The 13899-nt window shown below is 38.2% G+C and overlaps 1 protein-coding gene and 1 long non-coding RNA gene across 8 annotated transcripts; one reads left to right on the top strand and one right to left on the bottom strand.

The window, feature by feature from the left end:
- Positions 1-485: 485 nt before the first annotated feature.
- On the bottom strand, positions 486-13345 carry crot (carnitine O-octanoyltransferase). Of its 7 annotated transcripts, XM_039805140.1 has the most exons (18): positions 13153-13345; positions 12253-12370; positions 12101-12160; positions 8017-8141; positions 7747-7928; positions 7494-7618; positions 7261-7369; positions 6285-6378; positions 6032-6157; positions 5832-5933; positions 5479-5562; positions 5263-5370; positions 5028-5158; positions 4812-4935; positions 4635-4713; positions 3944-4037; positions 2370-2489; positions 503-1547 (listed from the first exon to the last, which is right to left on the bottom strand). In XM_039805140.1, the coding sequence occupies exons 1-18, from the start codon at positions 13195-13197 to the stop codon at positions 1427-1429; spliced, it is 1947 nt and encodes a 648-aa protein (XP_039661074.1). In that variant the 5' UTR covers positions 13198-13345; the 3' UTR covers positions 503-1426. The 7 variants fall into 7 exon arrangements, with proteins under 7 accessions (XP_039661068.1, XP_039661070.1, XP_039661069.1 ...); XM_039805134.1 differs by lacking the exons at positions 12101-12160; positions 12253-12370; positions 13153-13345 and adding exons at positions 8929-9052; positions 10749-10896 and having other exon boundaries at positions 486-1547; XM_039805136.1 differs by lacking the exons at positions 12101-12160; positions 12253-12370; positions 13153-13345 and adding exons at positions 8929-9052; positions 10716-10729 and having other exon boundaries at positions 486-1547.
- LOC120561845 lies at positions 3974-5159 on the top strand. Its single transcript, XR_005639661.1, has 3 exons — positions 3974-4086; positions 4783-4944; positions 5049-5159. It is a non-coding gene; the product is annotated as an uncharacterized LOC120561845 (long non-coding RNA).
- Positions 13346-13899: the final 554 nt, after the last annotated feature.

The following is a 13899-nucleotide window of genomic DNA, read 5'->3' as shown; positions in this document are numbered from 1 at the left end:
TGCCAACAATCATACGAGAGGAAAAAAAAAAAGTTTAAGGCTCATTTGTTTTACAGCAGTCATCCTAATACAAAGTCATATGAACTTCAGTCATCTTTAACTTGACAGACAGAAAACACAAATAAAGGAAAGCTGTGTAGTGTGTAGGCACTATAAGGTGCAGTGACCAAATAAGTACAAACAACCCACAAACCAACAGTTTCAAGTACTAGAAAAAGAATGTGCAACACCTCAATAGATTGGAAGGCAACCCTTAGTTTTCAGAAAGTGTCTATTTCAGTCGCAAAGTGGAAGGCAGCAAAATATGGTCCAGATACACTACCGGTCAAAAGTTTGGAGTCACTTAGAAATTTCCGTTCCACTCCATTACAGACAGAATACCAGCTGAGGCAGCAGTTTTCAGATTAAATCATGTCCTTTTGCAATTATGTAAGCACATAATGTAATGTGAAAACTGCTGCCCTGATTAAAAAAACAATGCAACTGATCTCATCTGGTATTCTGTCTGTAATGGAGTGGAATGGAAATTTCTAAGTGACTCCAAACTTTTGACCGGTAGTGTATAGTGATGGCAAATTACCAGACTGTCAAAACCCACAACAACAGGTAGTCCTGCGACCTCAACACTACTTACGTTACCGTGTTCAAATAAACTTTTAGAGTCAAAGAGTTTGTAGGGAACGTCTAACCTATACCTGTGTGGCTGTTTGCACTGAAGCATATTACTATATTTTTAGTGCCCGCCTACTATCACTATCAAAACTTTAATTACTTCTTTTTGTTGAGCATAATTTTGATCATATAAAAGGCAAAAGTAAAACAACCAATAACACATTTTTCTGATTTCTTAGGAAAACTATTTTTCAATTTCAGTCCAATGTAATAGTTGAGTACTGTTGTTGGATATTTCTGTAGATTTTCACTAATCTAAAACATAAAACAAAGGCAAATCAATCCTATTTACCTTTATTTTTCTATGAGTTTCATTGGAATGCCCTTTAGTATTACAGAAAAATCTAAGTTCAACAGTCAAAGCAGCCAGAAGTTATTTTCTTCATTTGCACACCTCAGAATAGTCAGTGTCCGTTTGTCTGGGGGACAAACATAAAAAAAAACAAAAAAAAAAAACACCTTATCTTTAAATTAATGTGCATTAATACTGGCAGGATTTAAAATTAAACATTCAATATAATTTCCACATGAATCAGAAAATATACTCAGAAAATAACAATCTACACTAAAAGTCTCATCACTACAATAATGTTGATAGACTTTTTAATGCCAATGCCAGGGGCTAACACCCAGCAGTGCGGATTCTGTACCTTTGCATTGATCTGTGCTCAGAACAAACATAACTATCGCTAGCCGTTGGCTATTAACGGAGGGTTTGTGAACTTTGTGTGCATTAATGTGTTGGTGTGAGTACTTATAGCTGAGATGTGGTAGCCAGGTGGAGCATCTCATGCAAGGAGCTACAGAAGATGTTGAACAGTGACGCAGCATCTGTCTCATGGCAAGATTTCCATGCGGAGATGGACATCACAATCCTGGAAGAAAAATATAACGTAGTGTGGATATGATTGCAGTTGCTGAAAATGCAGGGACAGTATGCACAACTTCAAACGTTGATGTTGAAAACTGCATTCAAATGAACTTTTACCAGTTGACTGACACTGATGCTACTGAAGCCCTGAAAGGTAAGTGGAAAAAAAAGAAAGAATTGTGGGCAATGTTTATCTCCTACGTAGGAGATTTTATCTTAGATTTTAGGGTTTCCGTAGGTGCACATCATTACTATTTCTGAAAATCCTTTCAAGAACTATAAAAAGCAGCTTTGATTTTGGCTTGACCAAAAAAAAAATTTTCATTTGTTTATTTGCACAATAAAAATCAAGGCAACAGAAACACAACAAGAACATTAAAAAAAGATTGTAGGATTGCAGGTGAGATTAAGAAAACCCCTAGGGGCTTATAGAAGTAATCTCACCTAAGGAAGAGAAGTATAATTAGCAATTACAAGAGTCCTAAAATCTACAAATTTAACACAAGTAAGCACTAAGTAAGCATAAGGTTGGCTACATAAAACAACAAAGGCATAAAAAAAAAAAATAAGAATATAAATACAAGGAGGATGTGTGGACTTGTGTGTGTATGTGTATATGTGTTTTAAATTCACCCTGTGTTTTTAAAAAGGGATTGATCTGCCCAAAGGTTGTAACTGAAGTTGAATAATAACTACAAAATGTAGTTATTATTCAACTTCAGTTTTTAACACCATTCACATAAATCATTTGGAGACAGTTGGAGCAAAACATTTTCAGAAGAAAAAACAGCATAATGGAAAACAGGCTTATGTCTTGTCTGCTCACCTGTCATCTCTGATGCAATAGAAAAAGCCATAGCCATGATGCACCATGGGAGCCACGGCCCCCAGAACTGTAGTGTAGCCCACCAGACTGGAAGACAGCACAAAGTTCCCACCACCACCACTGCAGACACAAACACAACTCAGTTAGAGGCAGACAGAAAGACCTCCCAAACTCTTCTCAACTAATGCAATGTCTTGAGTCTGCTTGGTAATTTCTGCATTGCAGTTCAGTTATCAAGCATACCATTAATTAGAATGTCCATTATAATAGTAGTATCAGTGGTATTTTTTTTTAAACTTAAAAATCTCAAATTGTTGTGCATCTAAACCTGTTTTTCAATGCACTGGTTGCCGGCAGTGATTCCTCAAATTTGGTTATTCAGCAGTTGTGAAAAAGAGGCAAGAATTTTGAAATTTGAACTCCTTCACTATCAAAGTGTACAGTAACAGTAAATATGAAATGACCGTAAAATTTTCAAAACAAAATTTATTGAAATCTTAAGGAACACAGTGACTTATTGGGACTTTATCTTATTCACTGTATTCCCCAGAGTTAGATAAGTCCATACATACTCTTCTCTGTGCGTGTCGTAACTCTGTCTGACGCACCCACCGCTAGCCTAGCTTAGCACAGATCCTGGAGATAACCGGCTCCATCTAGCCTACTGCTCCCAATAAGTGACAAAATAACGCCAACATTATCCTATTAACATGTTGTGATTTGTATAGTCACAGCGTGTACAAATAACAAGGTTACATGAGACACAGCCCTCTTCTAACCGTATACAAACTGGGAACTATATTCTCAAAAGGCGAAGCACTGCTACTTCTGCTACTTGGGTGGAGTGATTTGCCTGAGAAGCCCTGTGGTGAGGAGCACTCTGCCTCCGCTCAAGTAGCAGTGCTTCGCCTTTCTGGAGATGGAGCCAGTTACCTCCAGGATCTGTGCTAAGCGAGGCTAGCGGTGGGTGTGCCAGACAGAGTTATGACATGCACGGAGATGAGAAGGGTGTGTATGGACTTATCTAACTCTGGGGGATACGGGGAATAAGGTAAAGTCCCAATAAGTCGCCGTGTTCCTTTAAACATAAATAGGACCTCTAAATTAAAAAAACAAATACAGTACAAATAAAATATTTAAAATTGAATTGAAGAAAAGTAAAATGTAATGCCAACATTTTTGTGCTGTAGTTTATTTCTGCAAATTATCTAGCATACACACCTCTACGGACATACTGTAGCTGTGATAAGCCAATAACAGTTGGTAACATGGGCCTGCTGATACATACCTTGTTTACCACAGACATTTTGTGTCATAGTAGGACATGGGTAATTAGTTTAATTATTTTCAGGTGAGCCAGTTGTGCACTTTGCTTACTAGGACATCGTTAATGTCATTAGTTACACCTCTGCTCTTCTTTACTAAATGAATTTTGGGGCAGGGCATAGTGAAGAGAGGGGTCATTCAAATCTGTAAATCAAAAGCAGTTTTACATGTGATTGTACACAACAATATAACCAGTGAAGACACACTGGTTAAAAAAAAAAAACATACATTAGCTTTACAGATAGTACCTCTTTGCATAAAGGGGGTCCATGAAGAGATCTGGAGTGGGAAGTCCTTCCTCTTTGGCGATAAGATACAGCCCAAGAAGATGCCTGTCAAAACCTGTCAACAATGTCACAAAATGACATGGATTACTATCAGAGAAACAAAGGTCAGTGCTCCCCCCATTAACATCTAATATAAACAACAGGTAACACTGAGCCATTCAAACATTAATACTCCCAGTAAAAATAATGACTTGCTACAGCAACCCTTACTGAAACAAAGTTCCATAACACTGTTAAGCCGGCTACACATGATCCGTGGTAAAACTGCGAGGTAGGGTGCAGAGAGGCAAAGCGCAGCGCAGGTATAATTGCTTATGGAGTCGGTTGCGCCTTGAAAGGTCAGCAGCAATAAGGTCAAAGTTGAAATAATTTGAACTTTGAGCACGGCAATTCTGAGCGGTGTGTTACGCCAAGGGTAGCGATTCATCCAGGTTGTCTCCACCACTCTCTTCCCATTGGAAAACAATGGCACAGCCAGCGCAGAGCACTTTTCCCCGTGGTTCATGTGTAGGCAGCTTTACGTTAACATTGTAACTGACATTATAACAACCTACTGTTGAAAAAGAAAAAAAGGGTGGTCTTACTACTGAACAGTAATATATAGAAATATCAAGCAATTACATGTATGTAACATGTATGTACATGAACTAACCTTTTCCTTCCTGGGCTTCCCCCATCAGTTTGTTGTGTTTATTGAAGGCCAGCAGCATTGCTTTCCTCTTGGCATCAGCCTGACAGAAAAATGTGTATGCACCACGTCAACTGCTACCACCTACTTCCTCTTTGTGATTTTGCCACAGTGCAGGGTTTCAGACATGCACACACTCACATCACACGTGGGGTCCACCATGGCTTTATACCAGTTCACAGCCTCCTGGGTGCAGGGGCGCATCGTCTCCGTCCTGCCGTGGTAGAACTTGCGAGTCATTGCGGTCTCATAACAACTTCCTGGCCTGTCAGGGGTAAGAAAAGACATTTAGGGCCATTTACTTCATAGACTTTGAACATAAGTGAAGGTATGGTCCCATTTTTAACCAGTCCATACCTCTTGTACATTTTCTGGTAGGCCAACTGCATTGCTAGTTGAACAAAGGTGTCTGGATGCAGCTTCTTCTGTTTGATGGCTGCTTTTCCAAATGCTGTGAAGGCATAACACACAACCTGCAGGTCCTGCACCTGTAAAACCAGCAACAGAGTGGACACCCACGAGCTGTGACTATGGACAAGTCATTTTGCATCAGGCTTCTTCTTCTGTAGTTTGGTGTTTAACACTGACTCACCGACTCAAGGTATTGCCGTTTGGCGTGGCTGATGTCACTTTGGACTTTTTCGTCAACAGTAAACACCAGCTCCTCAGGACGGGGTACGGCTCTGACTGTGTCTGAGCCCTAAAAAGTGTAGACATCACTGTGTGAAAAGTGGACAGATACATTTATATTGAACTAACAAGAACTATTTAAATGTATTTACAGAATAAAGTTATAGTCGATTTTTACCTTCCATTTGCCTGTTGTAACTTTGATTTGCTGGTCCAGATACCAACACATAGACACCAGTACCATGGCATCATATGGTGCATGCTGCAAAACAATTTGATTGGAGTTTTTGAACTATTATTTCTAACCCCTTAAAAATTATGTTTTCAATTTTAGAATGAATTGCTTTTGGACAGGAACTATCCAAGATGAGCAGCATGAAAATCTTTAATCTAAATATGTGTCATATAAGCTTTCAGTGTTTCTCAAAACTCATCTAGCATTACGCATTACACACACACACACACACACACACACACACACACACACACACAAACAAACAAACAAACAAACAAACAAACAAACAAACTCACGTCACAAGTGGATCCAAAAGTGCCATCTGCAAACACGAGTGAATTGTACGATTTGTCACCCCAGCGGATGGTGGGGTTGCCTGTAAGGGCTTCCAGGGTCAACTGTGTTCATATTTTCAAAGTAAAAACAATCAGACACAACTATTTTACACATAAAACGGTGAACATTAAGTCATTAGATAACTTTGTGCAGTCCATACATTTGTGTAGTTCTCTGGAGTAGAGTAGGGTTTTGTTTCATCCAGAGATATGACAAACAGGCTGCTCTGGATGATCTCCAGGATGGTGTTATTGTGTGGATCAATGTTTATTAGATATTCCCTGGCCTGCAGAGAAAGTAAACAGATAAATTCGGACAGTACTGATCCTCAACTTTTTCACGAATGTGATGCTTAATCTGTTTCAGATCTTATCCACTAAGATACACCAAAGTCCAAACGTGAGCACTCCTACCTGTGCCCAACGAGTCCTCTCCTCTGAGGTGAGAGCAGCCACTCCGTCTCCCTCTGGTTCTCCCTCACAGCGCTCTTTCACATAGCTCAGCTGCCTACAAGTTAACACACAAAATAAAACATGGCAACGTTAAACCCTGGGGCTTTCCATTCAGCTAATTATGCTTCCTCGTCCTCCAGCTCGTTATTCCAGGGTTTCTTCAGGGTTCACCGAGTTACATTTAAGACTTTTTAATACCAACAGAATGCAATTCAAAATCTGTTTAACAGGCATACTAGCCAACGTATGAAAGAATTATGGAAAACCAGAAGAGGACGATATGGCCTAGAATTATAGAATTTCATATTTCATAACATTAATTTCAAATAATATAATTAATTAAATGAATGTGACTTGGACCCTGATAAGATGGTTTAACCAATGGAAAATAGTTAACTGATTTAGGTTAATCTAAGTTTTTGCTAAAATTAACACTGACCCATTGCCCTGTTCTTTTTGTAATAAATTCTGTGGTGCCGTGATGCAGCAGTAGATCTATATAAAAAAGGGTATAGTTTTTCTTTAAACTGTTACTCGATTATGTCTAAGGACAGTTGGGATGCTGTGCGTCATTATTAATGATGTTAAAATATGTTCTCGCATCTCTTCATCACATTCCTCTCTCTCTCCCCCTGTTGAGAGGAGCTAAGACGTGCTAAGAGCCGTGTTACCCAAATGGAGAGCACCTGTTCTCTGCCCCCCAAAGATACTATGTGGCGTTAGCGCCCTCTTTGGGCTAATTGGTGGAATGCAATTATTTCAAACTTAGTGGTAAAATGTAGAATGTTCCTCCATGTTTTCTTAAGTTCAATTAGCAGTGTCAGCAGAAGTTGGTTCATGGCCTCAACCCCCAGCCATAAGTTTGTTCTCTTAGATATTAGGTTTCATATTTAGGTTTATTTTTTGAGTTGTGTGTGTACCTGTGTGTAATCACTACCTGAGTAGTTCTGGAGGAGTGAGAATTTGTCCATCACAGACTGCATCAAATGTGAAGATCCGTCCGCGACAAATCACTACCAAATGGGAGGGGCACGGACCCTCACTCTCTGTGGCACAGCACAAAATGCACATACACAACAATAATACATAAGCTGAGAAACTGTGCTAAAAAAAAACAACTTATGCCTATGTGCGTCTGAAAGTTAGAGATAAGAGACAAGTTTATTCTACCCGTCTTGAAGTAGTTACGAATGGTGTCCTTCTTTACTCCAGGTACTTTGCAGGTGCAGAACAGCATTCTGAACTGGTCCATATCTAATGGTATTTTGCCAGCTTTCTGAGGATGCAGCCTCTCCCTAAAACACGCAAGTGGAAGAAAAAAAACAAAACATTACATATATACCTGACTTGAAATAAAAAGAAGAGCAACTTCTTGCAAACCACAACAACACAGATTGTTAAACTCTTTGTGAACATGTCTTACGTGCGGATTAGGTTCCAGTACTGTAGTGTATGCCATATGGTAATACTGGCCCTTTGCAGTTGAGTTCCCTCTTCAGGAGGCCAGCAGTGCTCCAGGTAGGGCGCTGGACCAGCAAAGTTCACATTCAGCTGAGAAGGAATGCGGACCTCCAGATATGCAGCGTCTAACCACCATTCTTCCAGCTAAGGAAAAAACAAACAACCACAGCTAAATAAAACCTCCATGACTGAAGAGAACATCTGTAAAACCAAAAACAACACAATTACACACCCAGTTCCTCTTCGTCCTGGCTCTCTGCAGTAGTTTCTGGTGCAGCTCTTTGCCAACACCTGCTTGAAATTTGCTCACAATGTCCGCTGTAGCCTTAAACTCTTTCTCAGATGCAAATGGATGAACTGATGGAAAACATGACAATGCAAAATTAGTCAAGTAAGACCAACATCTTCTATTGTAAAAACTGTGAAACATGCAAACAACATTAACACACTTGTATGCTGTTATAATAGAGAGTAGAGTTAAAGACCTACTGAATTTGACATATGATTAAAGGTCCCATATTACGCTCATTTTCAGGTTCATACTTGAATTTGGGGTTTCTAATAGAACAGGTTTATGTGCTTTAATGTTAAAACATTATTTTTCTCATACTGTCCGTCTAAATAAACCTGTATTCAGCCTCTGTTTGAAAGACTCTGTTTTAGCACCGGTCTCTTTAAGCCACCCTCCTGAAAAGCCCAGTCTGCTCTGATTGGTCAGCGATTTCCAGGTCTTCCGATTCTGCCCTCTCTGCACCATCACTGCAACCAGGGAATAACTGTAATGGCACTGTAGCAGCACTTCTACCTATATATAGTTAGTTGTGACATCAAACCGTATGGATGTCCTGACTTTTAAGACATTGTTTCTGAGTACAAAGCTTAGTGCATTTCTCTGTGGACTGAGCATTAATACTTTTACCTAATTTATGATTTAAAAAAACATGCAAATCACTCTCTTTACAATATAGGACCTTTAATAGAAATTACAACACCTCTAACTACGGTGTTCTGGGGAGAATAATTGTTGCACCTATGCAAAGATAAATCCAGAGAGTTCATATTTTAAATTTGCATGGTGAATGTTAACAAAACCTGAAACAGAGGAACTCGTGACACAGCACGTTGTTCAAAGTTACTATCCCACCTGCATCCAGGTACTTCGAAAGGCTCGTCTCTAGTAATGGAACAGGCAGGGATGGCAGGCTACTTTGGTACTGGAAGGTCCTCTCTGGCAGAGACTCTGACAAATTGTTATCCATGTTTTCTCCCTGGAAGGAATTCAGACTGTATCCACAAAACAAACATCTGTAATAGTCTTGTCCTAAATTAAATGTTTCAGATTTTATATACAGAAAATTCAAAACTTACATTCCAAAAATCAGCCAGTCCAGCTTATATGCAATGGTTTATTCTGAACAGTGAGACTAATTTCCCTTTAAAAAAACATCTAGAATAATTACTGTACAACTGGGATTTCAGTGCTTCTTTAATATTTTTATGGAAAATGAATGTGTTTTTCCCAATAACTTCAATGTAATGTGACCCAGCTATGTAATACCAAAATGTATCACTACATAGAACAAACCACTGGAGTATGCATGAACTTTACTACAAGTTGTTTTAAGTGGACTTGGCTATGAATTGACTAACTGTTCCTGGGTACAGTGTTCACAATAATCACACAGATTGGAATTTGGGGTCAAGTGTACTAAGATCAAGATTTTTGCCTCAAAAGGTGTTCAAAGGGAGTATATGGCACTATGTAAAAAATACTAATGCAATCAAATTAATTTTGTTGCTTATCTTTGACATATCCAAGCCTCTAATCCCCACCAAAGCCCCATCTACATATTATTCATTATATGGAGAAAAAATTTTTTTTTTTGTGTTTTTTTGTAATAAAAAATGAAATACTTCAAATAAATAAACTGGCATTTAAAGGGTTAAAATCCTGAAAATGATTTAATGTTTGGTGGTTTTGATTAGGTTAGACGTTGTTTAAGTGATTTATGAAAAAAAAAAAAGCAGAAAGAAATATTGATATATGATGATTTAATAACAGTTTTTGTGTGCGTGGACATTTTTGACTCGAAGGTGTCCAGAGTTATTTTTTTTAAGGAGGACATGAGGGTTAAATTCATTTATCAAGCAAAAATGCCAAACATTTGGAGTTCCAGTTACCCAAACGTGATGATTTGCTGATTTTCTTTGTTTTACATCTCTGCTTTCAGAGTAATAATACTTTTTGGTTTTGGACTGTTTGTTGAAAAAAACAAAACAAATAAGACTTCACCTTGGCTTCTGTGGGGCATCTATCCCCATTTTCTGACATATTATAGACTATTTATATTTATTGATATATTAATTGATTTATCAAAAGATAAAAAATAAATTTATTTTGAAATATAATATAGATTAACCTATATTGGAAATACCAGTTAGTTTTAACTCAAATGTCATGCATAGCCACATATGTAGCTAGTGCAAACAGGAACTAATTCTACCCAATCTGAACCCAAGCCTAGGTCACAATAACGTTAGACACTTGAGCTTTGACCACAGTTAGCATTAACGTTACCCAAAATGATGTGCCTTTTTCTTACAGCTGTAATAACGTATCCCACAGTTCTATTGTGGAATATAATGCGCAACGTTAGCTTTAAAGTGATGCTAGGCTGTGTTACTATCTGCATAATTCATAAACTCATTTTACGACCAAACGACTCGATACAAGTTGTAAGTGAAACCTTGCTTTCAGCGCCCAATTAAACTGCAGACTACTAGCGTTAACCTGCTTGTTGAAAGCAGAAAAAACAGCTAATGTTATTAACGTTACGTATACAGCTTGTTACTCTCTTCAGCGGTTAATGGCTAAGGTAACGATAATGCTGTCAACAACGTTTGTCATGTAGGTTAAACTTGATTTAAAACCTTTTTTCAAACACAGTGCTTCTCTCTGCTCACCTTCTTCAGGATGGGTTGACTGTAGCAGCTTACTGCATCCACGCACAGCAGAAATACCATTAGTCAGTGGTGAGGTTTAGTGTGTTGCTGTGCGCAGTGTATATAGAGGTCCCCGCAACCTTTACCCCACTGAACTGTCCCGGTGCCTACCCGGAAGATCGTACTGCGCATGCCTGGGGCGATTGGCGCACTTGACCTACATTTAATAAGTGAAATAATCGCTAGTGAAAATGAGTTTGCATTCTGCAGAGAGGTGGATTGAGTTAGAGGATTGATAACCAAACCACTAGAATAAGGGCAATGAAACTTGAAACAAAAGTACAAACAACAAGGAATCCTAAAGGATAAGTTAAAAGGTCTATTTTAAACAATGATATGCCCATATATTGAAACAGGTCTCCCTTGCTGTAATTATTCCTCTTGTTCATACGATCAATTAAGAGATTCATTTCTAATATGCTTCACATTTACAATAAGTGATGGGGAACCAAAGCTACAGTCTTGGCTTGTTCTGAGCAAAAAATACACTCAGTTTATAAGGTACCCCTAGCTAAACCTAATACAGTCTAATACAACAGTCCTGCAACAAATCATTCATTAAGGTTGTAATTTCCATTTTTTTGTTTAACCGGTTTCTGAAAGGTGTTGATTCAACTGTATGGTCATTTTGGAGAATGCAGTTTGTGTTGCTGTTGAAATGTATTACGTCAAACTGTCAGGTATTTCTATTATTTGGACCACCCCATTTATACATCAATGAGGTAGGACTAAATAACGACAAAAAACAAAAACAGTGCACAAAGATTTTATTTTCACATTTGACAGCATTTAGTTTGTCCTGTTTAGATTCAAACTACATATGTAGGATTCAAGCTACATTTCAAAGTGCACATGTAAACAGTATATGAGAACAAACTACATGAATTAGATAAAAAGGCAATTAGCAAATGTAATATTTCTAATCTTAAAGGATGCATAGAAGTTGTTCAATTAATAATCAATTTTAAAAAAAGACAATCCATTAAAAGAAATCCCAGCAAATTATAAAGTACACTTCATCCTGCATAAGTATGGCCTCTGAAAGCAAAAGGCTACTTTTTATAGAGGCAGCAGCATTGTTTTAGTTGGTGAGTTAGTAGACTGTTGTCATTATTGCATTAATTCTCTCTCTTTAGTTCATTGCAAGTCTTACAAGCTATATTTACTGATGACTTCATTTGCAAGTGTGATGTAGGCTGACATGGCACTGTCCTTTGACATTCCTGAAAGAGTGGGTAAACACAAAATATTTGGATAAAAAAACACAAAGTACCAATGAGTTGCTGTTTTACAAGCATTTATTAACTTGTTACCTTTCCTGGAATTCCAGGCGTCCCACTTGGCTTTTCCTTTCAAGTCCATCACTGGTCTATCTACAATTGTGACAGCACACAGGGAAGAGGACATGTTTAGAATTTAGGTAACATTGCATGGAAGATTCTGTTTTTTCTGCAGCAAGTCATACCGCTGTTAATGTCTCCTACGATTGCCTGCTTATAAAGGCCATACAGGTCCAGCAGCTCCTGGTCCGTAGGCCTCGTCTTCACCTTCTTCACATCCTCTGCCATCTTCTCAAACTCTGCCTGCAGATAATCAATGATCCGAATCTAAGTCACTCGATGTATTGCCGATACATTATTCAAAACTAAGCTGTTATGTTTGTGCAGGGTAAGGAGTAATAATATAGTTATTCTGCTCTTTGCCAAGTCTGACAGATTAATCACTCTAACGTATTTGGTGCAGCTGCAGTGTATAGTGTACAGACAATGACAATGCATTTGAGTGCATTTTAATCAGGTACAAACAACATTAAATCTGAGCATAGTATTGTAGTCATGGCGCAGAGCCCAGGGGACCTATTGTTGCATAATTTGGAGATAAACAATGGGCTTTTATTCAAGACTCTAGTGCTTTTGTGCCTACTTAAATAGTGTGCTTTACAAAGGATCTAGGACATTGCACAACAGACAATTATAGACCATATGAAACCTGAAAACCCTTTAACTCTCAGTGTAGGAATTTATGCTCCAGAAATCAGTTTAAATACAACAAAGACCCTAACTTTTAGTCAAAATGGGTATTACATAAGTCAAATATTTTTCATCTTCTCAATCTGCTTGCAATAAGTTAACTGTAGCAGCCACATCAGAAGGACCACAGAGCCAAAGGATAAAAAATGTTTAGTCATGCTCCTCTTACATTTAGGCTACTCATCCCACACTGTCAAAGATGGATGGCTGCATGTAGATAGCGTAAACACCCTGCCGCTACAACCGTTATTCATTTCATAGCGATACTGCGTCGGCCAGTTGTAAATCAGGCCTACTGCTATATAAAATGAAGACAAAAGCAGTAATTATTTTACCTGAGGAGACATTTTCGCAGATATAGCCCCGTTATTCGGATTCATGTATTTCTTCTGTCGGCTGGACGGCTCCGCGCAGCTGTAATTACAACACAGCTGATCGATGCAATATAATCTGCCGAATCTGCGAGGAGAGGCCTGCAGAGAGCTGCTGAGGAGCTGATTGGCTGCATGTCACTCTCTCTTACACACACACACACACACACACACACACACACACACACACACACACACACACACACACACACACACACACACACACACACACACACACACACACACACACACAGTTATAATGTGGAGGAATTAAAATAGTCTACTTTTTTTTATGCAACTCTATACTATATTTTGTAATACATTATTTGTTATAAACTACCCAACAGTAGTTACAATAAGCAAAACATTAACCAACCACCACAGTAAAATGCTACTTACCCAAGAAATCATCACTAGGCTAGCTTAATAATGATGATGTTTATAATGAATAGATTTTGTGCATAAAGTAGTCTACTTCCACTTTTGATACAATAAGTACATGTTCTACTCATAGTTAGGCTATATTTTGACTTAAGTAAAATTATTAACACAGAACTGAAAATTGAGTATTTGTAGGATTGTGGTGTGGTGGTATAATTATTTAGAGGAATAACTTTACAAGATAGATATTTTCAAAGTTCATGTTTGGATCAAAGGAAACAATTAATTTAAACTTTAATTTGGTTTAAGGAACCGTTTTTAACACGTATG

Source organism: Perca fluviatilis, chromosome 7 (assembly GCF_010015445.1).
Source record: "Perca fluviatilis chromosome 7, GENO_Pfluv_1.0, whole genome shotgun sequence".
Lineage (NCBI taxonomy): Eukaryota > Metazoa > Chordata > Actinopteri > Perciformes > Percidae > Perca > Perca fluviatilis.
Note: the sequence above shows the minus strand (reverse complement) of the source record. Positions and strands in the feature narration are given on the sequence as shown.

Excerpts from the sequence above, each read along its gene's own strand:
- crot (XM_039805140.1), bottom strand. The coding sequence starts at position 13,197 with ATGAATCCGAATAACGGGGCTATATCTGCGAAAATGTCTCCTCAG. Across the intron at positions 7,929-8,016 it reads CCAGGACGAAGAGGAACTGG|CTGGAAGAATGGTGGTTAGA; the intron begins GTGTGTAATTGT and ends TTTTTTCCTTAG. Across the intron at positions 7,370-7,493 it reads TCGTAACTACTTCAAGACGG|AGAGTGAGGGTCCGTGCCCC; the intron begins GTAGAATAAACT and ends GCTGTGCCACAG.